Below are 26,222 nucleotides of genomic sequence, written 5' to 3'. Positions count from 1 at the left end.
GGGAGGCCGATCGTCGCGCGATATTAAAACTTCGGGGGATCGAAATTACAGCCACTGTCGATAAAAGCTTACAAATAGATTCGAAAGAATCGATAATGCACGCGTGGAAATCCTGGCTCGAAGCAAGCCACGTGCACGACGAATAATACGATCCCTCCTCGAATCCACGTCTTCTCGATCACCAAGGGGAAAGCACCAGATAGATTCGTAAAATCCTTATCTACCGATGCTGTGTTCGCGTCCTCGCGTCGCATTCTTTCTTCGCCATTAACGTTGCTTTTTCCAACCACGCCACGTCTAACAGCGAATCGGTGGTCGTCGCGTATTTCGCAAATATTCGTTCGCGCGACCAGTGAATCCAGAGAGTGGAAGACGAACTGATTGGAAATCAGTTATGATTTTGGATGCTAGCTTGCACACGGAACGCAGATAAGCTGGGGCAAAAGGATGAAAGTGAGATGGGTGTATCCGAGTCCTGATTACATCGAACGATACCACGATCTCTGCGAGTAACTGTTAAAGAGATCGAAGTGTGTTCACGTTCGTCGTAGCTGTTGTTCGAGGGGCGAGGAAGGATCAGCGCAGAGACAGGAAAGAAAGAAAGATCGACAGTATGAAGGATCGTCGTGGAAGATGGCTGTACGCCGTGCTGCCTCTCGTCACGTTCCTCTCGCACCAAATAGGTGAGTCTGCATTCATCTCTTATCGAAGATGCTAGGATTCGACGGCTGTTAGAGCTGTTTCGGAACTCGTACGCGCCTGACTTTCTCGTAAAATGTTTCTCAATTGTTTCAAAATGTCAGGGCTGTTCGAGTACACGAGATTCGAAATTGCGAGTGATTTATCTTATCCAACGACGAGGAAGCCAAAAGAGATCGGTCTACCGATCGGTCTCGTAACGTTGCGTGGTGAGATCGTAACGGTTCGGTGTTTGGCAGTCAACGAGCTGATGGCAATTTCTGAGGCGTATTAACGCTCCCTCGAAGGCGGGTTTCGAGGGGAAGTTAAGGCGAGGAAAAGCGGCGAAACGTCTTATTCGAGGTGTTTCGCGTTCACGAAGAAGCTTTCGATCGAGTGGCTCGCACGCGAGGCTTTTTGCACCTGTGGAAACGAGGATCGCAGTTATCCGAGGAATTCGCAGCATCGCACGCGGTAAAAAGTCGTGGAACACCGGCGGATAAGAAGCTTCGAGTGCTTTCGCAATTATGGAAAGACGGAGTTATTCCAGCCGGGCATTCTTAAGTGTCTTTAACCGCTATCGCGGTCTAGTTGATTTCCATAGGATGAATGGATTCATGAATAAAAGAGTTACGATCACCGAGGATTCTCGAGAGTCTGGTGAAGGCAACTTGCCAATAATTTCGACGCGACAGAACCGTTACCGATGTTTCGAACAATTTTTCATTACGACGCGACCATTTAGCTCGAGTTACGCCGAACCATCGTTCTTCATTTCCATGAACTGGAAACGGCGAAACTCGAGTTGCAAAGTATTTTAGTCGACGAAGCTTCCTCTTAACGAGAATATAACCGAGAGTCGAAAAATGGTATTTAAAGGGTTCGCGACCCATCTTTGTTAAAAATAGCTAAATTCTTAGTAATCAGAGCATAACGAGACACCGTTGACGATATTCGTAGCCCGAAGAATCGTTAAGATCGTGCGCGTAAAAGGTAACACGAACGTGTTTAAACTTGGCCGCTTAAATATTAATATCCAGCAGCAATTCGCGTGTAACTTTGTTACGCGGTAACAACTTTGACGATAAAAATGCTTGGCGGTGTTGGCGAGAGATTATCGCGTAAGAAATAGCGAGGACACGTTTGCCGCGATAACAAGGCGTCAAAATTATTCAAAAATGCAGATACACGGCTTATTTATGCGACCGTTCGCTATCTGGCGGCTGATTTCGAAACGGTATTTTCACGGATATTTGCCATATACAACTATACCGTGTTTTGCATAAATTGTATCGCTGAAGGAGGAATCGATGACTTAAAAATCGATGCTTATGCAACATGCGATCCTAGCAAGAATCTGTTCCACGAAACGTACTTTTTCAAGCGCGTACGCTGCAACTTTTGGAAACTACAGTTTCTTTGGAAATATTTAACGAAAGAGTCGTTAAATCGTTGCAGAGTAAAATCTTTCTTTTCAAAATAGGAATATTCGTGCCTTTCGATCGTGTAAACATTCGTATCGCGTTGTTAATCGTTATACCGGCAATTAGTAATTAAACATTTTACCAAAGAACGCGTACAACGTAGAAAAGCGTTACCTCATCGCTGTGGTTTATTAAAATAATCAACCTCTACACGTTGGTATTAATAACCTTGTTTATCGCTGAAACAACGCGCAACGATCAAACGAACAAGTTTAGAAGCAGCAAAAACGAAATAATATGGCAGAAAAGTGGAATGGAACTTCAGCTAATGGAGAAGCTATGGAAACGAAATGAAAACTTGTCGATGTTATTTACTAGCAACAGAATTTACGTTACGTTGCGATCGTATTTTGAACGCCGCTAATCTATTTTTAACGGTTTGCAAGAACATACGTTGAATATCGAATCCGTACCTGTATATCGCGTAACCGAGAACGCGTGCCTTTAATTAAAAGTTTATAGAATATAATTATGAAACTTCCCTCGGGTCTGATGAAATTAAATTCCGCCATTACAATTTCCGATAACAAAGCATTTCACAACGTTATTAATCGTAACTGTTATTATACATAAGGATAGATAGGATATTTTCTTCAACGCGCGATTCTAATCTATGCTCGATGCAGCATGAAAACTCAAAATAATTCGGACTCAAGTTCCAGCTCCGAATACAAGTTTTGTAGTCTTTGTTGCTTACATATCGGATGAGATTCGATCAGCGATGAATTTTCCCGTATTTTTCACAATTTGTTACCCTTCCCTATTCGGTTTTTTATCCCAATGTTTTAAAACTCCGATAGAAACAACTCCCATTGTTCTCAGCTAAAGTCTTAGCAAAACTAAAACAGTAAAAAAAAAAAAAAAACAAAAAAGGACCTAGCGTTACTTACGGGACGATCGAATATAGATTCAAATATATCGGAAATATCGTGATAGCGGGAAATCGTGGCGCGCTTAAAAACTTGAAACTCGATTATCCGCGTTCTTTAATGAACACGTTATTCTGCTTTCCCGTCGGGCTATTAGTTTAGGGAAAATAAACATGGGCCGAATTAACAGAACAAATTTGCCGCCATCTCCTTCGGCATCGTTGACATCATCGCGTCTTGCGGTAGTTTCCATCCAGGCTATCCGTGGCCAGATCGACGGGGACGAGGTGTCTGGAAATTCCATCGAGGCGAACTTTCTTAGGAGCGTCGTGGAAAATTGCATTTTTAAGCGACAGCTCATTTACCGATAACTAACTTGCCGGGGCTCGTCTTTGACTCGTGAAATCAATCTTTCCGTTTCCTGTTGACCACGCGCCTTTCTATCGTCTCTGCAACCGACTCGGCTCGCCTCGATCGAAATTGGAATTTTATTTTCGTACGAACCCACGGTTTATTCTTCCTGTGTACACTACTGTCTTCTAACGAACTTGCAGAGTTTACGTTAGGAAAGTTCTTGTAAAAGCATGCCGTGCCAAAGTTGCCGTATTATCATGAATTTCGTAAGCTGTGTTCCCATACTTTCGTCCCTCGTGCGGAGAACTTCTTTGCCTTCGATTCCGTCGATGCCTCGACCATCGGATCCTAATTAATACTATTTTTCTTCAGCAACGCCAAATTTCTGTTCGCATGTACCTTCTCTCTATACGATCTATTCTTCGATTCGCGTGTTTCAACGTTACTCGTCCGAGCAACTCTAAACTCGAGCATACGATTAGTCGCGTTCCAGTCGCGACGAATAGACGAAAGATATGGGAGAAGCGAGGTGGAAACGTTGAGGAAGCGTCGATGTCGATGAGCAAGGTAACAGCGATATCTCGATATTTCGAAGGATAGTGTCTCGGAATTGTGCGCTCAGGCGGACGTGTTACACGTTTGCGGAATGCGGTTGATTGTAAGTCGAGAACCCAATTTGCCAAACTCAAGTTCCGTCGTTTGGGGATGGAAGGGGTTGTGCACACCGCAAGGACGTTGCGGCGTTCTATTGAAGTTGTAGCAGCTGATGTTATTATGCCATGTTCGGGGAGCTACTCGGACGGATATTGTGGATTTAGAGCACACCTCGTTTCAACTCCATCGGAGAATGTCAAAATTAAAGCCGGCCAAGCATCGCATTGGTAGGTAGGTTATTACATCGCGTGTACCGCTACAACCCGCCAGCTTTATTTTCATCCGATTATTGCAACAAGTGCTTATTAAGCAATCCCGCCTCACCTTGCGACGCACATTTGCGCCGTCACGAACTGCCTTTCTGCATTTATCGTTTCTGAATGCAAATGCAGCCTATTGTCCGATGTCGACGCCTCTCCACGTGTCCCACCGTTTCCATACTTTTATCGAGGATTGCCGGCTCTGTTTAATTTAATGGAATTACATCTTGCTCCAACCTTTGCCTGTGACTCTAATTCTTTCCCATTGAAACGTGTCACGGACAGCGATAAAATGTTCGTTTAGGGCGAAAAATCCATGTCCATCGAACGTCTCCACGCGACGTCTCAAGTTAACCAGTTAGCTGTCCCTGAGTATACTCGTCGTCGTTTACTTCCTGCCACTCGTTTTACGTACAAACTTTTCAAAGTTTTAGAAGCAACCAACCGGTTAATACAACAGGCGAAGCAGAAAAGTAGAATAGAGAATCGACGAATCTCCAATCTTTGAAAAATATCGTGGTATTCGCCGAATTGGTTATTAACGATGCTGAAAGTAGAAACGTTCGAAGCGAATTTCATCAAACGTTTATAACATTAGCACGGCCTAGAGCACCGAAAAGTGGAGACATACGAGCAGCAGTGCTTAGCGGGATCGAGTGGCAAATGGAAGCCATTGGTGGAGAAGATCGCGTACAGAGTACAGGGAAACAGACGAACGGATAGAGCGTAAACCGTTGATATTGGGCTTATCAAAGTGATTCACGTGACTGGCCGACGGTATTATGCAAATGACCCGTAAAATTATCGTACCCTTCGGGCATCAGCAGACAAGGGAGAAACTGAACTTTCCATTAAACGTGACAGAACGCTTTTGCGTCGGCTAGCTAGGGATATCGCCACGAAAGGCTATTGATAACGCATCTCTGATGGCGTTAAACGGTTTCTTAATTGTCAGGTATTTATCATAATCCCGGTGAATTTTTCAGACGCCACTCGACCTTCTAATTCCTTATTACCATTTTACTTGAAAGATACAAGAAATTTGATTTGCCACTTACGTATAAAGTTCGCTTTAATTTCACCGAGCAAATTATTTTGTCGCCAACAAGTACACGAATATCGATAGAAAATTGGAAACGTTAAAGGGATCGTTCGTCTGCACCTTTAAACGAACGTGTGGTTTTTTAACGCGGTCTTGAAACGCGCGAGAATTGCCTCTGTCAGATAGCGTTTGATGCAAAAAACGAGAAAGGATCCTAAATTTCCTGCATTGATTTTCTCCTGAAAACAAACAGACACATAGACGATAAGAACGAAACAGCTATATAGAAAAGAGAGACAATGAGATTTCATTTGTCCGTTTGCTAGCGCTAACGCGCATTCCCAATATTTTTCCTCGAAACGAAATGAAAACAGCTTATCCGTTGTAACGAAAAACGGGTCAATTCCGTGTGGCGGTATTCGTCGTGAAAATGAATCGGTCGTCTTTCACGGCGAGATTTTTCGGCCAAGCGATCACGAACCAGTAACTCGCGTGAATGTTTCGCGAACGAAAACGGCTATGCAGATACGCGCAACGTGTATCGTTTAAACTACATAAAAAGCAACGAACGTACACGATCGACCATCGATGGCTTTCTATCGATATACGTATATACGTAATTACAGACGTATTTAATAGGTGACGATGTGACTAAATGAAATAGATTCAACGTTGGCTATACCTTCCTTTCATCGATATCTTCGTTCCACTTAGCCGAAAGAGCAGAGGAAACAGGAAGCAATCCCTCGGATGCGATGGTTGTCGGGAGTGTGTCCGGCAAATTTATATCCATAGACAACTCGTGTAACGGTCGTGCGGCTAAATCACTTTCCACTGCAGGAAAGGAATTACACGGTCATCGAAAAGAGCAATGGTCCTGAAATCGGTTTAACGGTTTCTAAGGCACGTTCCAGATTATTATTAACTCGATCTTTCTTATCACGATAGGGACACGCGATCGCGATCGATTCTATAGTTGCCTGCAAGCTTCGAACCCTATTAATAACATGCCTCTTACCATGCCACTTGCGTGCATCGAAAGTGCATCTAATATTCTCTACGGTGTATTATAATAATAAAAAAAAGAATGTACGGTAGCGTTTAGAAAATCCAAGATAATGCTGCTTTCCAATTATGAAAATGAATAAAGCATCTTCGACGTTTTAGCGAAGATCGTTATATAAACTGGAACGTATTCTATTCTACGTTGTATCGCAGACGCTCGCCGCATCAAAAGTGAACTCTACTCGTCGTGCTGCGCCGCTACGCTACGTAACCCGTCGCGTGGAGACCAACGCAAGCATTGAATTTTCTAATCAGATTCTTCACGCTGCTTTAATTACTCAGAGTGTCGGGACGACGGGCCCTCGACACGTGCTAAATTCTGTCTTTGCGAGGCTGTTCCACGTAATCACCTGCTAACTATATTTAGACGTACGCGGTCTCGTTAGATCGTTCAAATAAAATTTCATCTCGTTAATGAAATCACGTTACTGTTTCGTAATATCGTTTCCTTCTGTGCTCGATGCAACAGCGTGTAATTTCAAACAGAAGCAAACTAAAAGGCTCCATTCGTCGTAGAATCAATCAACGGATAATATTTACCAGCAGCAGTTCTCCGACACTTTATCCAACACTCGACTCGCCAGAGTTCGATATTTATTCGATAAAAGTGGAAAGTGCCCCGATCGTAAGATTTGCAACCTACCGTCGATCCGAATTTCGAAATTTAACTCGGTTTCTACGTTTCACGAACATCCTGTGTAATTGCTTTCAAAGTCTCCACCGAAACTCGGTCGAGTGGTTCCACTTGTTAAGGCTTTCGGTGCGACTAGATTTACGTTTCGATGGAAAAGATCGAAATTACGTCATCTTGTTGTTTGAGAAACGCCAATAATTATATTATACGCCGAGGTGTTGCTCAACACGAATCAGGGGTTAGAAATTTAATAGCTACGTTTTGCACCCTGTGTTTTGTTCAAAACCGAGTCTGATGTACAAGCTTAACGTTACCTTTTTACGTCGCAAAGATAAAAATGGACTGCAATTACCAACTTTGTCGTTTTTTCTATTATGTTTGTGCACGAGTCGCTTTACGACGTACGCGCTCGACCATTTTAAATTTGACAAACCTCGGGATTATGTACGAAATTCTACCTTCGAGCTTACTAACGTTTCGTCCACATTCTATCGAATTCGATTCTCTAAAGAATCCGCGATATTCGACGTTTGTCAAAGAAATCCGCGACCGTCGTCGTACAAGATAAATTGACAAAACTCCAACGACGATTAAATTGCTTGCCATTTACACGCGCCTGTCGATAGTACGGTCGTATACGTAATAAAAGGTAAAAGATTGTCTCTTTATTCGTATATAGAGAAGCGAACCTGGAAGAAAATACCTTGGACGTGTTTTATGGATGCACGCATTGTCCATCCGAGTATCTTTCTGGAAAGAAATGGCTGCGATATTCTTGGTCAAAACGATCGTGCCGGTCAGTGGACACTCGACGAAGAAGTACGTCGCGATGAATAGCGATGGTCGACGGTATTTTATATCGCAATTGAAAAATAGCTATGATTCGTAAAACATTCTCGCGTATTCTTTGACCTAGTTGCTGGTGCCGATACAACGTCCGGGGAAAATGGGTTTCTCAGGATTTTAGGAGTGCTGGAGGAATATTTGATGGAGGCTGTTGAAGAAGGTAATTGCAAGAAAGCGCGTTTTTCCGCAGCCAAGTTTCACCAAGTTATGGTAAAAAGCCAATCCGATATCTCTGCGTTAAAAAGTCGGTTCTGTGATTAATGGAAAGTACGGTGCGCGGTTCATCGGTTGGTTATGACAAAAGTCAACCTGACGAGATGAAGGATCAAGTCCTCGGCGATAATGCACTCGGATAAAGACTGAATCGCGCATAAGTAGCCTGTATCGATGTGACGTGCATTGAACACGTATATCCGCGCATAGTGCAGGAAGGAATATACCATGCGCAGCATGAGTCGGGAAAAATGATCACCTGAAATAATTCCTTATTTGCTGGCTTTATCAAAAAATGTTTGAAAGCGAAATTTATGGTATTCGAGGAGCCTGGTTAATATCTGGTTTATCGCCCTATATTTCTTTCAAATATTAAGGTGACTTGGAGCGTTTTGATAATCAGCGTATAGTTTTTATAACATCCAGCTGGGAATTCTCCGCAGAAAAGTATTATATTAACGTATTTGTATCGAAAAACCATTAGTTTAGCAGAGATATTTGAACTTTAATACGTGAAATTTAATTCACGAAAGACAAAGATAACGCGAACACAAGAATATCGCTTCGCGTCTTTCCTCGTCTTTCTGTACGTCAAATTTCACAGATTAAAGTTAAAATATCTCCCGAACTAATGCTTTTTCGATACAAATTGGTTAATACTTTTTGGCCAGAATGTCTAGCTGGATCGATCAATGTTACAAAAACTATATGGCGATTGTTGAAAAGCTCAAAGTCACCTTAATATCTAAAGAATAATGTAGGGTGTTAAGCCAGATATTAATCAGGCTTCTGGAATACGATAAACTTCGCTTGAAACGTTCTTTTTTTTTCGATAAAATCGATGAGAAACGAATCGCTTCGGATGATAGTTTTTATCGACTCACCCTGTATAATAGTTGCACCTAAGAAACAGACTTTTCGTTCGCAAATGCAAGGGAAAATATACGCCCCTAAAATACTATAGGAAACAAGGTCCACGGGCGAATCGTAAATTTGAAAATCTCAGTTCGTAAATTCCATATCATACGCGCGTTTCTTCTAAAAGAGATAGGAAGGCTAGAGCCAGGCAGAAATAGAAATATGTATTTTACGTAGCTCTTGGTGGATCGCTGCACCGTCTCCGGAGAGTCTAAATTTTTGCGAAAGTTGTAGCTTCGCGAGCACGATGAAGAATCACAGTGCATAAATCCATAAGGAACAATGTATCTGGGTATCGCATAAATTTCGTTTCTTCTTTCATTTGACCTGAATGTACCGCGAAATGCGTACCACGGCTACCATTCGTAGATGAAACTACGTTTTCGCCACTTTCGGGGTCGATAATGCAACACGCTAGATGCATATGCCGTTTACAGAACACACTTTCTCGATGCCACGTCTAACCGATAGACAAGTGAAATGAGTTTCATGATCGTGCACGAAGACTCGCCTTTTCTTCTTTTTATTTCTTTCCCCTTTTCTCCTCGGTAGTCCGGCAGCAGTAAAATCAACAGCTGCCGATTAACAGGGCTATTAATTGGAAAATATAGGTTGGCATAGCCGAGAGAAATCCTAGGGAATCGAGAACGAAGAAGAAACGGATACCATAGGAAGGAAAAACGTGTTTGTTCGGTTGCACATAAATCTATTCGGAACAATACATCTGGCTGGCACGTAAATTCTTCCCGTTCCTTTTTTCACGGCGCTAGTGCTCCGCCAGCCGAGCACCGCCGTATCACGGATACCATTCGTAGATGAAACTACATTTTCACCACTTTCAGGATCAATAGTGCACCGTGGATGCATCCGTGTCGCGAGCCCCTAGTGTCTCTTATTGTGGCTGAAGAATAGCTGCAATCCCGAAACATCCGTGGATTCTCTGACCTCTTTCGCGGGGGGGAGTGGGCTGTCTGTCTCCGTCTCTTCTTCAACTCCCGAGCCCCTTCCCATTGCCCCTTTCTCGCCCTACTACGTACCAGTGTTTCTCTTCTTTCGGCGGAGTACCTTTTACTCAGCGCGCACCAAGTGTGTATTTCCGTGTGCACATCGTTCGAGTACCATCCAGCGTGGAACTTTCTGTTTCCGCGCGTCTTAGCGTTTCCTGGTAATTCGATGAAGCGGTAAATTGCTTCTCGTCTGTTATTCCCATCCCTGTCGATACTCGCGAAACTTTTATCGTCGCGTTATCGTCCATGCGCGGCGATTCCTCGCGATCTGTGTAACGGGTCTTCTTATCTTGTTTTCCAATTGCCGCAATGAAATTACGATGCCGCGGCGAACGTCCGAAAGCGTGGCGTTGTTCGGCAACGAACGAGGAACCGAAGAATTTTTATGGCGGGCCGCGCCGATCCAACCAAGAGGTGGAAGGAAGAAGGTTGGACTCGTTGGTTGGTCGTTAGTCGTTCGAAAAAGTTTTTCATTTCGCGCAAAAACAATTCGGCAAAGCGTTACGTGGAGAGTAACAGGTTGGTTTTATGTTTGGCAAAATTATACGCGCAACTTTGCCGAACAGATCGAAGAACGTTCATTCCCTGGATAAACGTCGAAACTTTTCAAATCGCGAGCGCGCCTATAAATAGATCTCTGTTTGCACCGGAAATTTGTCCAAGGCTTTATCGTTAGTTCTTACAATTGTACCTATCTTATATTTTAAGTAGCACTGGTAGAAATGCTTCGTCGTATCCAGAACGACGTCCAAGATAGTATGCTGGAGAACTAAAACCCCGGTGGTAGTTTCGTCTCCGAAACTCTAGTCGTCGTTGATAGAAAAGCTTAGGTGTCTCTTCATTTTGTTTCCTCGTATCGAGTTTCTCCCTCGAGGAAACTCTAACTGGTACATATTACGAGAAATTAAATATCTTATAGATCGCTGTAACTTTAACATTTGTTCTTTATTTACGACACTTTCCGCAACGAAAGCTACAAATTGAGAAGCTTGGCGAGAGCGAGTTTTTGCGATAAGCACCTGCACACGGAATTTCGCGTTAAACGTTTAAACGCGAGTACGTGAGAGTAAAAAAGTGACGATTTACTCTTTGGAATTCACGAGATATTTTGTTTACACTTGTCACAACTTTCCACCCGCTCGCAATAAAAAGTTTGCCAAGCAATCCCTCTCTGTTGATTATCCAGTGAGCTGGTTGTGAAAAGGAAATGAAATAATAAGAAAATAGGCTGTTTTTGATGCGTGGCGGGGTATCGCGATGCGTCGCAACGTTCAAACACAAGAATCGTTGTAATTAAATGTAACGTTTCATAATAACCGGGAGAATCCCGAGGGCTAACATCCCTCGAATCCGGTGATTCTGTTTCCTATATCTGTAATGCAGCAACGTTTTCGCTAGAAATACAGAGATAGCGAACGCGCGTTCGCAGATGCGACCAAATGCTTGCGTTCTGTCGTAAATGCGTATAAAGTTTCTCGGTTTGCCAACTTTTCTTTTTCGCTGCTATCTTTCTTATTCCCCCGCTATTCGATACGCCGGTTCGGTTCGCACCGTGTCAGGAAAATTGCTGCCGCAGTTGCGGTAATGCTCTCGAACCACCGTACCGCCGACGCCACATAAATATTTCCATTATGCCGCGTCGATTTCTTGCTCGATTATTCGAACAGATCAACGCCTGGTAAATCGATTTTTATGCGGCGTGGGCGTGCCTCGTTGTGACCCGCGTACCTTGAAAGGAAAGGATTATACCGGATCGAGCGTAAATAACGACGCACATTTACTGGAAAAAAGGAGTATACCCGAGCGTTTTCGTTCCACGGACTGTTCGCCAGCCAACCTACGAATGGCTTTATAAAAATAAAAGCCGGTCGAATTAGTTTTCTCTTATCTTCGGAAATTGCCGCTGAAAGCTATGTGCTGTGTGGCGGGATGTCCGTGTGAAACTCTGTTTTATTGTAGCGGAACGTTGTGCCGCTTATTATACCATTCGTAATCGATAATACTTGAACATTTTTCGGTAAAGTGGAAAGTTTCGCGACGAAAGCTCGTTTCATAGAAAAGGAAGAGAAACATCGTTGCAAACGGTAAATTCGTTCGAAACGTACTTTCAGTTTTTGTCGTAAGGAGAAAAGGAGGAGAATTTCTATGGCGGAGCCTGTAGCTGCGAGTTCTCGATGACCCGCTCTGTGTCTCTGTGTGTTGGATCAGCCGTAGCTGGAATTTTTTCCAACAACTTGTTGACACTTACGCAATGCGACGTTACACACAAGTTTTGCGCTCTATCGTCGCAGCCGCGAAAGTTGCAGAGATAGTAGAATGGCCGATTCAGGTGCAGACAATGCAGGTGCTAACAGCTGCTCCTAGGAATTTCATTCAATTGTACGCCGTTGAAATAAGTTTTCATATTATTTTGGAGCTCGTGGTTAAGTCGATTCGACGCCTAGCACGTTCCAAGCAGATATTTATGGAAGTAGTTGGGCAAATTTCTGCCAGAAATGCTGCGACTTTTCCAAACGTTCCCGAGGGCTCGAAATGCTAATAATTGCCGGAGAAACAGGTAACTTGGACTTGAGAGTTGATCGTTTATCGTCGTTTAATTTATGTAATTTGTTATTAATGCGAATGGGATTAATATTCGCAGCGATCGAGTAAAATAGAACAGAGGAAGTCGAAACGCTGTTAAAATGGCAACAGGGAAAGCAACTATGATAGTTCTTAACGTTTAAGATTTTACATTCGGCGCGCTATCTTTGAGGATACCAAATGTATTTCTTCTTGGTGGAGAAACATAATCTCAAAGAGAATAAATCGGTATCTTGGTTTTATCATTGAAACAACTCTCCTTCGAGACTACCCGAAGAAAGACAAATTCTTTCTTACTTTCATTCCATTCGATCGTTTTTGTCTGTAAATTCCCACGTTTGTTCACAGTTGCGTTTTCAAACGAATTGGGTCGATAGTATCCTCGTTTATACGAGGTGATTCGACCGAACGGACAAGCGTAGCGAATTAATGGGATTAACGACGAAAGCTGAAAGCGATAGATATCTCAAAGAATAGAAATATTTCTAATGATAGACGTCTTTAAGAAATCGGAAAGATCCGAATGCTCGCGCGAAAAGGAAAAAAGCTGTATCTCGTGGCTGGATTCAGGATCCAGATTCGAGATTACTGCTGGTTGCTTGAAATCGAATCTCTTTGTTTCCCACGTCAAATCGACGATTACTTTCTCACGGTCGAACGTGCAGTGGAAATGACGAGGAGCAGACGAAGAGAAGAGAAGAGAAAAGCGTGGTCCGTTGGGTGGCACCCCGGCAAAAAGCCTAGCGCCGTGGCGAGGTTGTGTTTTATCATGTGTTGTTGGCAATGGGCCACCGGCACGCACGACCTCACATCGCTATTTGTTGGTTTCCGTCTCGTTAGGTGGAAAATCTATTTCTTTTCGACGGTATTGTGCGGACCTGTTTGTACAGGCTCCGAAACGCTCACCGCGTCCATATCCCACGGTTCCAGCTGAACAGAAAACGGAAAAAGAACGCGGAGATTGCTGCAAAAGAATGGAAAAACGAGATCGTCGCCGTGCTAGTAGGAAGAGAGAAAGGCAGAGTCATAGAGCGATTGTTTAGAACTGTCTTTTTTCTTTTTTTCGCAGATGCAACGCAAGTAATTTGGATTTTAATGGAGAAGCCAGGGTTTGCGTTATTGCTCTCCAGCCAACGGTTTCTCCAAATTCTCCTGTTCCTTTTCGTCGATGGTTGTTCGTGCGTCTTGTACCGTGTAATATGAACTTTGAATTCAGTCCCTGTTCGACGTCGACTTTTATGATCTCTGAGCTCGTGTCGTGGAAATGTTACGGTATAACGGTAAGTTATGCGTAATAAATATAGCTTGTGGCCGTGTTACGTAATAATACAATTTTACATTGCGTTCGTAACTTGCCACCATACGATTCGTCCTATTACGTAATAATTTATTTCGTTTGTTTAACCGTCCGATATTCCATGTCCGATATTTATCAGATTTTAGTTTTCCTACTGGATGATGATTACTCGTCAGTTGCCTCTAAGTTTAAGCGTCGTTTTATCTTACACCGCTGAAACTGATTCGAAATATTCACGACCGTGTGTATTTTGTAATCTAAGAATGTCCCAGTTAACGATCGTCACGCGTAGAAAAATCCTGCGTTAATTTACGACGCGTAAAACAAAGGACGAGGCCATTCCCTCGACTTTCTTCGAGACCGATCGACTTTCGCAGTGCGCTGTAAATAAGGGTTCTTCGAAAAGTACTTCGCTCTTGCCAATCGAGCCAGCCTCTTCGGTTATATACGAATTCGTCGAAAGAAATTTAGTCTCGTTAAGTAAAGTGACTCTCCTGTTGGTAGCAAGGAGAATTTTTTCAGTCATGCGATAGATACAAATTCCTATCCACATAGATCGCTTGGTGCGAGTCGTAACTCGCAGTTCTGATTCAGTTCAGCATGTTTCTGCCTTTACAATTTCATATTCGTATATCGAAACAGTTTGCGCTTGCTTCGCCGAGCTACGAAAGGTTAACGCTCTAAATTATCGATTCACACCACATAGTTATACATAGATAATGTTCTGCCATAGGTGCATGTACAGCAGGCCACGCGTACGAACAAACATTATTAGGTACTAATTGTAAGGAAGTTATGGTTTGTAATTTCGTTCTAACGTAACCTTATAGAATTTAGATTAGTTTTTGTTTCCACGCTGCAGCGTTATCCCTTTGTGTCCTGGAAAATGTACAAGTAACAACTTTCATCGTGCGTTTTTTCTAAAAGCGAATCGACTTTGACACGCTCAGCTCGCGGCATCTGTCGCGTTCCAACTCGTATCTGTGAATCGGTTTGATCGGTTTGTGAAAAACGTCGAGGATTAGAACCGAATAACGGGACTTTGCCGAAAAAATTCAAGAGAAGTAACAGGCGCGGCGGTGTTATTAGGGAAACGATTATCGGCCATCGGTTCACGGTATTTCCACAGCTAGAAAACCATTGTTCACGACGGAAGAGCGGAGTAGTGCTAACCGTGCGAGCAGAGCTGGTAATCTTTTTATCGTGTTATTTTTGGCAATTTAATTCGTTCGTCATACGCGGCGTTCGCGGCCTGCTCTCTCGCAATCAGCAGTCGTCGGCTTTAACGACGTTATCGAGGAACCGTGATTGAAGCAATATTTGCTTTGCACTTATTAGCAATTAGCCGATATCGTGTGCGCCGTCGAACGGACATCAAACTGGTTTTTCGATTGAATTTTCATTCGATTAAAAGATCGTCGGCACGAGCCTTTTGTCCCTTTTGCTAATCGTCGCCAAGATTGTTCGTTGCTTGGTCCCGAATCTCCGAGCATCGACACCCGTCAGTTACCTTCGTTCCCGGTTCTACGTAAATATATTTAATTAAGAATCACCTATGCGACAAACAAATAGGCGCATAACGGATATACGATTGTTTGCTGACGATGCTATCGCATCGTAGACGTACACGAAGCATCGATAACAATTTGAGGTGCAGTAGTCAGGCGTATGTTGCGAAGCAAATCCACGTCACTGTCTTCGGCACGTGTCTTCCTATGAATCAAAAAGTCAGGTGCAACAGTGGCCGCTCTCGTTTCAGGAATACAAATTTCACCTCGTTTTCTTGCTTCGTATACCACACGGTACATTACGCTGCTCCAGTTGTGTTGGAAGTATGTCAGAAGAGACAAAACTAGTAACAAGAGTGCAGCCGTACCATTGAATGATATAAAGCCAGTAAATCAAGATTTATTCGATTTACACAGCGATACAGTTGTTCCGGTAACAAACCAGCAAAATATCGCGTACGATTTATCGCACGTTCAAATCCGAACCAGCCTACAAATCGAAGCTACATTAAAGCTCGTTTCGAAACCTATCTGCGTCTACGTATGTAAAATCTGAAAACGAAATTGTCATGCTTGCTACGATGGAAAGGGAATGATCGAACGAGTACTATCTTCTGGTGCGTCTTAAAGCTTTAAACTTTCGACCAACCGGAGGAACGTTCGCTTCTCTGCCACACTGGTAAAATTATAAAATAAAAACGCAAGACGAGTCGACTTGCAACTGCAAAACGCCCTGATTGCTTTTGTCGCGGGAACAGCGAGCAAATAGTTTCGTAATTACAGTCCGTACAATGTACAGGGGAAACGGTAACTTCGCTAAAAGTGACACTGTGCGGCGGACGAGCGGATGTGACGCGTTGCGCCGTACCAAAAAGTACCTGTCAATCTGTCAAACTGCCGAACGCCGAACGAATGCTCATTTACACTTTCATTTTTCGTTTTCGTTAGAGCGTGCGAGAAGAGCGAACGTCCTTTCGCGGAATGAAATTGCATTTTGAAATGTTTAATAACTCGAAGAAGGATTAAAGACTCGAAGCTTTCCCTTGTGTTTTATCTCTCGATGTTCGTCGCATCCACGTACATGCGTGTCCATCGGCAGCTTTGACGTTAGGTTCGAATTAGGTCGGGGTTAGGCAGCTTTGGAAAGTCGATCGAACGATCGTGCCAAATAATTATATCATATTTTTCTTGATAATTCGTCAGTCACGCAGCATTCACGCAAGATTAGATTGTCGTACGACGTTGGAAATAATGGAATTTGCGCGATACCTATTAACTGGTCGCTTTATTACTTCAGAACTAGTTGGATCACTGGTAACAGTTGCTTTCAACGATCCATGAACGTAGATTATTATGTTAGTAACGTCAGATTAAGTGTAATCTTTTGGAAACGTTAATTCGTCGTCACGTAACACGTGGCGTTTAATTCCGAAACAACGATAAACAGACTTAACACATTTTCGGGAATGGTCTATGCCGGAAAATACTGCGGCCATTCGAGCAAAGTTCCCATAATTGCTTTTATCAGGCTAGAATTCCTTTATCTCGGGCTTTCGCCCTAAATATTACGGTACGTGCAAAATTGCCACGAACCTGCTTCGTTCCCCTTTCCTTTCCTCGTTTATTAATTATCTTCTATCGTACACTCGCAAAGTCTTTTCTCTACCTTTGATTCTTACCCCGAGCGATTGGCTAACCAGAGTGGCGCCGGATTTCCATGAATCGTCATCCGTTATTCATACTAGAACAGTCGTAGTTGAAAAGTATGTCACACAGCCGGCACAAACACGCGTATTCCTTCTACTCGTTAGTTTACACCGTACGCTCGATCACGTCATCGTATTAAGTTATCAACGACATCTACGTCCACCTGCTATAGGAACAACCACTTTGACGATATTCACGCGCCAAATTTATCCAGTTATATCTTACAACGAATAAGGTTGCATTGCCAACAGGAATGGTAACATTGTGGCCATGCTGTTGCGTTATCGGTTTAGTTATATCAGTCCATCGTCAAGAGTAGTTAAATTAATTAAATTACGAAAAGCGTGCAGGCAACGATCAGATAGTACGATAAGTAAAGCACGATAAAATTAATAACATTTCGATTATATTTTCTAACGAACAGTTTGCCTTTCTGTGTCGATTTTAATCGAAATATCGGCCAGCCACTACTAGAGAATCTGATAATGTTTGTATTACCTAAAGAATTTGTGGATTAACTTTGTCCATTATCGTTAACGTGTATACGCGTGTACTTCACGTGGCCTCGGCACGACACGAATATCACATAATTTATAAGCAGTCGAAGCGAAGTCACAGTGGAGAAAACTTTTTACACAGGATCACGACACGTACATCTTTTATGATGGTCAGTATCGCACGCGATGCCACAATGTCCAAAATTAATCAGATAAATCGTATTATCTCATTGTCTGGCTAAAACGATTATTCGTGTCATCGTTATCAGCTATTTTGTATATTAATTAGGCAATATTCGAGTAATTCGGTTAGACGTGTAATCTTCGAATGATTACGCGGTTTCCATGTAAATTCATTAATGAAAGTCACTTGTAACGAGTATAGTTGGTGTAATCAGATTGCGCATTATCGAAGCAGTCAGCACAGAATCGAATCGCCGCCACTATGATCTACGTATCTACGCTTCCGTAACATTAATTTTAGCATAGCTCATCAAATCAACGATTACGTATAAGTATAGAAGCGTTGAACGATTGGAAACGCAACGCTGCTATTTTAGATGATACGAGCGATTTTTCGTACACGATCGATCTCTTACTCCAGCGTCGATGTCACTCAAGTACGAAAATATCTTTACTTGACAACGAATTTTATATTTTTCTAAGTTGATAATACGTTTCGATTAAACTCGACGAAAGACTAGACGTTTTAGCAACGTTATTGGAAAAATACGGTTCCTATGTATATTCGTAGTTTGTCAATTCGCTAATTCACAGCTTAATGCACGTAAACGTAAAAAAATCGATAGAAGGAACGTACGAAGTGTGGACAAAAAAATAATTGACGATTCCAGAAGCGTAATAATTCCGTTTCATTATGCGTTTAGGATATTTAACGAGGTTCTCTTCACGGAGCAAATTTTATCCGGTTTTTACCGTTAATTCACTCGCGAAATTTGCTTAGCTAGAAGAAAAGTTCGTTTCGCTTGAAATACCTCGATTGTATAGGTATCAGTGAAATTTTAGAAGGCTTCTTAGTTAAAACCTTGAAAAGGGCAATATAAAATCATGCAATCGTGGTTTCGAAGGTAGCGTATGATCAAAGAAGCATGGCTATGTAAATTTTCGATCGTCTAGCCAGCTCGATTGAAAGCAAGAGAATATTTCTTTTCCATCATTCAAGGACCCGCACGATTAGGTATAATGTAAGTTGGTGCGCGAACGAATCGATTTCCAATAGCCAAGTTTTAATACGCGATCGTCCCCTCTTCATTTTTTACATTTACTCTGCTCGCTCTGTGAGATTTCCTTCGCTAAATATAATGGAAGCATTAAAATTGATACATATTATCACATAAGCTATTCATAGTTCTCTCAGCTGTTAATGTTGTTACGCTAATGACGCTGACTGCTGACAAAAGAGATGGTCGTATATGTGTTGGTAGTTGTATTCGACGCATACGTACGATATAACTGGATTCGTCGTTTTTACGGCCAAGCGTAAGAAAATAATGAAAGACACATTTATATCTGGTGAATTTGGTATCGGTAATTTTGAAAATGACGGCGAGTAATGACGATCGTTCGATCTGTTCGATAGTACCAGTTACGTACGTGTATTCTTAACGATGTGTTATTTCTCTTGAAATTTAATTCACCGATATTGCTTTAATTTTCTTAAATTGATATTCGATTGATCGTGTTGCGCGAGAGGCGCTACGATCACGTTGGAGAGGCAATTTATTTTTTACAAAGACAAGGAACATAAAGAGATATTAAACAAAATTTCATTAACTCGTGCATCAATTTCCTATAATTTAAATTTGCAACTTGTTCTGTGTGCGAGTACTTCGCGAAGTTTTCATTTTCAAAACGTCGCTCTAAATACACCGAAAGCTTTATTTATTAATCTTCGATACGATTCCCTGTGAAGTTCCGACAGAACGAAACTATAGACGATCAACTTTATTAGGAAACATTTAAAGTTGCTCGTTTCTGACAAGCGTGAAACGATCGGTCGATAATGAGATTCATTAACACCGATAGCGACACGTGTTTCGCTATTCCTAATGACAGCAGCCTCGATAGCACGCAAGGTCTTTTAAGTAAATCAAACTACTTATATATATATACGTACCTGGACGTAATTGTGTCCGCGCAGCGAGCCGTGACTCGTTGCAGAAGTGAATTAGCGTTAACGGGATAGCGACTGTTGTAGAATCGAATGGACTGTTGCAGGGATCGGAGGAAGAAAATTTTCAGTGCTATGTTTAACGTTCGTGACGCGTTAGTAATGAGAACGAAAGTGCTTGTTAAGACCCGAATACCGCCCTTCTTCTCGCTTTTACGTACCTTCGTTTCTCCTTCAAACGGCTCCTCTTTATTACGCCCGCCAGCTTTAGCCAATGATAATTCGACAACTACTTCGAAGCGATTCAGTTTCGACGGTAATTTTGAAATTATTCCACTTTTTTAATCGAACGAACAACGCTCATCCCTCTCATCCCCGAGAATGGATACAACAGAATGAATTTCTATTCAGACCTCTTGAAGCAGAAATTTTTGAAAGAAAGAAAGAAATTATGCATGCCTGGGATCGCGTAATCCATCCTGGAAAGGATCATGGATCATTGAAGGCGATGTTTCAAGCGGATGAAGGTATTATATATTTATCACGTTATCCGTCTTGAAGGATTCGTTCAGGTTTTCGTAGATGTTGGAGAACACGTTGCCACAATTTTATCGGTACGCGTTCCATTTCGTTTAGGGATCTTCTTTGTTCTCTGACGATTTGTCGTTTTGAACACGCGACACCGTTCCAGAACGTCCTCCATCATTCTCTGGAGATTAATAGTTTCTCGATAACGTTCAACGGAATAACCTTAAAGACGCGAGCTGCTGAGTACAGCATCCAGCAAGTCGGATCAGTACTTTGATGAACAGGAACTGCTGTACCCGTGGGGAACGTCCGCCGTTCGCGGACTCCGATACGTCGATCTGTTCCCAACTAATTTCCAGAGAACATGATTCTATGCAAACCTTGACAAGATACCGGGTCCTTGTAATTTTTTCCCTCGAATCTTTTATTTGATTCCACGTCACGCGGTTTATCATCGAATCGTATTTCGATTATTGAAACGAACGTGACACGGGCTCGTAAATCTCGTAAGAACCCTGTGCTTTAACGATTTCAACGACTCGTTTTTCTTCAGGACGAATGGCCACATTTGCGAAATATTTTGTCTCGTTCGTGCGAATATCGATATCTTTCACCGAGCCGATGAATTTCGGCAGCATCGAAACGAATCACACGCACGTAGCTTTGCAAGAAAAGTCAGGTTTATGGATTAACGATCGAAGGAACCTAGTAAAACGCGGTTAACAGACATAAAAATCGCAAGCGGAAATACATGAAAATATCCGGTAAAATAACGAAACGTCATTTTTTCTCATTAATGTTAAATGCTTTGCCGAATTAACGCAGAGTTCGGAGAGTGCAACTTTAATTAAAATTAACGTCTCGTGCGATGATTGGCCATTACGAATAAATGCAAATATTTCTTCTACTATGTCAATGTGTTAATCAGTTGGGATTATTAATTTTAGTTTGGTTTTCAGCATTTGATAAAAAGAAACGATTTATCGCTCGCTTCGTTACCTTATTCCTGCAATTATCAATAATATATCAACGAACTAGTATATCGGCGCCAGCTGAAAGACAAATTGTACCTTGTTAATCATTTACGATTACTTCTTTTCCGGAAAGCGGTGTATCAATTGCAATTATCATAAGCGATCTACCGATATAACGCCAGGATCGTATGGTACATCGGGACTCGTTCTAACGTAGAACGTATCATCGCGTATGATCGTTGATAAAACAGATAAGCAACTGGTGTAATAAAAATGCTTAGGTAAACGCGTTGTATGAAAAAATGAGAAGTAATTTGTATCCTTTTGGCTATCGCAGGTGAACAGCATCAGATACCGCTTATGACCTGTGCGAAAAATAACTCCATTCGCTTCTACGTAAATCACGATAAATCAAGCGCTACCATTCTCCGTCCGCGATGTTTTACATCGTTGCGCTTGATTTTGTATCTATCGCGAGCGATACTTACTTGCTTTGACTAAATATCGTTTTACGCGTTATTGTAACTTGTCGAAAACAAGAGAGCGAATCTGTAAAGCTTTATACGACGCGGCGTTGCGGGCAAATTGTTAGGCTAAAATTGTTATAACTATGTACATACGGTAAACACACTGTGAACAAAGTTGGCAACGGCGAACTTTTAAACAGGAGAGCAGGAAAATCCTGCTAGGAACAAAGCTTTCGTTAACTGATCGGAGTGACAGCGGAGTTCGTTTAATAAGAGCCACAGCTTTGCTCCAAACAACTCACGTTTGCAATATTCGAACAGAATCGATACCCGTAACGTAAACTTTCTTTGAGCGTGCAGGGTTAATAGTTTTCCAATAAAAGTTGCTGAAGTCGCGAAACCCTAGCGCGTCCGCAAGGCAATGCCGGGTCTATAGATGGTAACAGTGTCCTGGCAAAAAGAGAGGTCAGTCCGATTACTTTGGTCAGACCGAAATGTCCTTTAACAGAAAAACGAGCTCTCTCTATCTTTCTCTTTCTACGATAACGGGATTGATAAAGGCTTTTCGAAGGTGCGAATCCTTTACATTGAAATTTATCCGAACCTCGCTTCAGGGTCTCGTTTAAAACCGTCTACGACCACACGATACGAATATATTTCGTAAAAACTGTCGATTCCGCTAAGAAATGTGGAAAAGATCTTTCGCGAAAACGCTTTGGTACTGCGACTTTGGTACTTGGCTGCTTCGTAACGAATAAAAGTTAACGTCGCGATATAAAGGTCGCATGCAGAACCACGACACGGTGTCGTGTATTTCATAAAAATTAGTCTTTGCGTCATCTCGACCGACTAAAGTGTCGGTGACTGGGAACGTGTTGCTGGTGATTTTAAATAGACGAGAGAGGGTGATTCGGAATGGTCGGATGACGCTGACTCGGTGAATGGCTGGCAGTTCGGTGCCGTATCGTTTCGAGAGATCGTTTGTCCATTAAAAGACATAACCTTTTTCTAGTACGGTTCTCGCCGCAAACGTGTCCCTGCGCAATGGTAACAACGCGCGTTTCAGATACAACTCGCAGCGGAATTCTCGCTGGCACCGCACTTTTCATCCGAAAGCAATTTGTCGCATAAGTCAGTTGGCGCGCGGAGCCGCAGAAATTGCGGACACAATCGGTGGAAAATGAATTGCAAACCCAAGTAACGACGCTGTAACCAAAAATTGTTGAGTTATTGGACGATCGTACGTTGAACTTTGCCGATATTCGACAGTTCTGAATTTTCTAGACTCTACTGAATCACGTTCAAGTGCCGAACGATACGTCGTACGACCTCGATGGTTATGGTCAACCATTCGCTACCAATTGCAATTACGAAAGAAACGTTGCTATCCGATAGCTGGTCCTCGTACGTCGATCTGAATCTCATAATTAAATTTCACCTACGGCAGAAGCATATGCTTGGCGTAATTGCTAATCAAAGTTCATCTTTTCGTTCGTATTAATCGCGCTGTTAGGGTTGTAGCACGTTGCGTGTAGAATAAATCCTTTGTACAAGGTGGATAGTTACGATCGATTACGTTCCCTCGTTGAGTGATAACCGAGATTCCGGTTTATGTCGGACAAAATAATACAGCAGGAGAATGTTCTTCTCCCTCATTAAACGGACGAAGGTTTTTTAAATTTGCTGGGAAGGTCTCTATCGCGCAACCTAATTTCCGCAGCTAATACCATGTGATTCCTTCGTTATCTTTTAGTTGAGAAAAAAAGGACTGGTTTTCAAAAAACGCACGTGCTCTTTGATGTATTCGAAAATTTCAGAGAATGGTATTCCGCGTATTTGGCAAACTAAATTGGCTCGGAAACGAGATAATTTTTAAATATTTGCGCTTTTCGTTACGACGAATTACATATCGTGCTGTACGAATATTTTCAAGGAAAGGAACGCGTTTCATTGGAATGTTTGCAACCGTTGTTTCCCCGAAATTCGTGTTTTGCGTAAATCAAATTGAATTATATTCGGTAATTAATAACGAAATATACAAATCAATTATTTGCTAATGATACAATAATCTACCGCCACCAGAGCCAACCATCGTCGGCGGCCATTGTTACCGTATCGAAATCTCGTTGGCTGGAACATGTTTTTAAAATGTTATTTCGATACTTGCGATATACATTCGTTTAATCCTTTTGTCCAGGAGAACTCTATGAAAAGCATCTCGAAACGATTTAATCCTTTATCCAATTAATGTACGTTCAGATTAATTTGTTACAAAAGCAGCATCAAGGTAGAAGCTTTTCGTTAAAAATAATTTAATAATGGAATAAAAATCGGCGAGTAAAAAGAATCGATGCGTATATTTTACTAATTAAAAAGTAAGCGTCCGAACTGGCCGTTACATATCGACCAAAAATTTGCTACTTTCTCTCTTTTTGTCACATCTCGGCTAGCGTATGGATCGGTAATGGAAACCATCCTACAAACGTATCTAAATAGAGTACGGACTTGGTCTTGGAATCGGTTTCTCCGCGCATTATCGCCGATCGATTTTAAAGTTACTTCTGGCAATTATGCACCTGCTATAACTTAGGATTTAATATTGAAACAGCAGAGAATATTACTCCATAATATTAATATTGATACTAACAATAACAACAACAATAACAACAATAACAATAACAACAACAATAACAACAATAACAACAACAACAGTAACAACAACAGTAACAACAGTAACAACAACAACAATAACAACAACAACAACAACAACAACAACAACAACAACAACAACAATAATAATAATAATAATAATAATAATAATAATAATAATAATAATATTGATAATAATAATAATAATAGTATTGATAATAATAATAATAGTATTGATAATAATAATAATAGTATTGATAATAATAATAATAGTATTGATAATAATAATAATAGTATTGATAATAATAATAATAGTATTGATAATAATAATAGCAGTATTGATAATAATAATAATAATGATAATAATAATAATAATAATAATAGTAATAAGAATAATAGTAATTTGCAAGTACCTCAAAAATAAGTTTCCTTTAAACCTGGTTTAATTAAAATTCATCGCTTCCTTTAACTTATCAAGATAGCCTGATTTAATTAAAGTTTCTAATTAATATCAGTGAAGATTCGTATTAAAGTACTTTGGAATTGATTTGAAGAAGGTTCCGCGCGGAATTTAAGGTCGAAATAGGGAAGCAGAATTTATTTTTCACGTTCAATATGTCCGTGGCATCGTGATGCTCGTAGCGTAACTTTGCCTTGGATATGTAAATAACGATAATTCAGCGGAAGGAAATCACTACGCTAGAAAATAAAATTCATTTGCTAAACGTTGCGTTGGTAGTCTCGTAACGAGTAAACTTTCACTATGATGTTACTAAATAACGCGCACTTCTAGACACCGATTAAATTACTCTTTGGAGAAATGAGTTAAGAGGCAGACACGGCTATTAATAAGAGTGTAACTTCAACAACTCGTGCTTGGAAACTATTAACTTTATACGATGATAACGGTACAACAGAACAACGTGAAGATCATAGCGAAAGCTGCTTATTGTGCAATAATCTGGCTTATATCGTTGCCGCTCCGAACACGTTCAAATAAAATTTCTCACGCAATTGCGTAAAATCGTGCAGCAGTTTGTTCGTATGAAAGAATAACTTGCAACCACCGTCCTGTTATCTCCGAATATCGTTTTAAATGGATATCGTAAAAAATGGATGAAATAAACGATAACAGAGGCGAGATGAAATTTTATCAGGCCAGTCGATAATCTCATAACAGAATCTACATAATTATTCGCGATAATCTTTGAGTCGACGCTTTCTTTCTTTTTAGACGCTTCAAAGATATTTCTCGTCTCTTGCTCCTCGAATTTCGTTCCGGTGCGAGGTACAGCGAAATCACTGTGCCGGGCTCAGACTGCCGGATCCATCTATTCGCTGGATTAAAGAGATCTCGGGTTCTTTTCGATGGCCGCGCCCTATTTAACGATATCACGAATACGATCTATTTTATTTGAGAAAAAGTTTGATGAAAAAGGGCATACGCTCTTTTCCAAACCTATCGCAAGGATATTAAATGAACTTATTAAAAAGATTTTAGTATCGTTTTATGTTGGATACCGTGTGGCATCTGGGAATAGCGATACCAAGTGAGGTGGATACGAACAGCAACATCCAGAACAGTCCAAATATGGACGTTCTTAGACAGCATTTTCGTGATCCGTGATATACTTTAACACTTTGACTGCCACGGTGGTCACTGGTGATCGGAGCGATTCAACTTCTTACGATTGTAAAAATTGAATGAAAATTGACAGTTAGGGCATTTTGAATATAACCGATAAACGGAAGATACTTTGAAATAAAAAGTGCCACATTGAACGATTAAACATTCTTATTAAAACATCAATAGAAAAAAAAAGAGAACAAATCTTGCATCTAACGGTGCACTGTGTT

At 41.4% G+C, this 26,222-nt stretch overlaps 1 protein-coding gene across 1 annotated transcript in view; it reads left to right on the top strand.

The window, feature by feature from the left end:
• The first annotated feature begins 382 nt into the window (after positions 1 to 382).
• Positions 383 to 26,222, top strand: part of LOC117216025 (basement membrane-specific heparan sulfate proteoglycan core protein-like) — a 127,941-nt gene continuing 102,101 nt past the window's right edge. Inside the window, exon 1 of the mRNA XM_033462566.1 lies at positions 383 to 683. Within this exon, the coding sequence (XP_033318457.1) occupies positions 614 to 683 (70 nt within the window). The 5' untranslated portion in view covers positions 383 to 613. The remainder of the gene's footprint in view (positions 684 to 26,222) is intronic.

The sequence above is a fragment of the Bombus bifarius genome, unplaced genomic scaffold (assembly GCF_011952205.1).
Source record: "Bombus bifarius isolate JDL3187 unplaced genomic scaffold, Bbif_JDL3187 scf7180000007973, whole genome shotgun sequence".
NCBI classification, from domain to species: Eukaryota; Metazoa; Arthropoda; class Insecta; order Hymenoptera; family Apidae; genus Bombus; species Bombus bifarius.
Note: the sequence above shows the minus strand (reverse complement) of the source record. Positions and strands in the feature narration are given on the sequence as shown.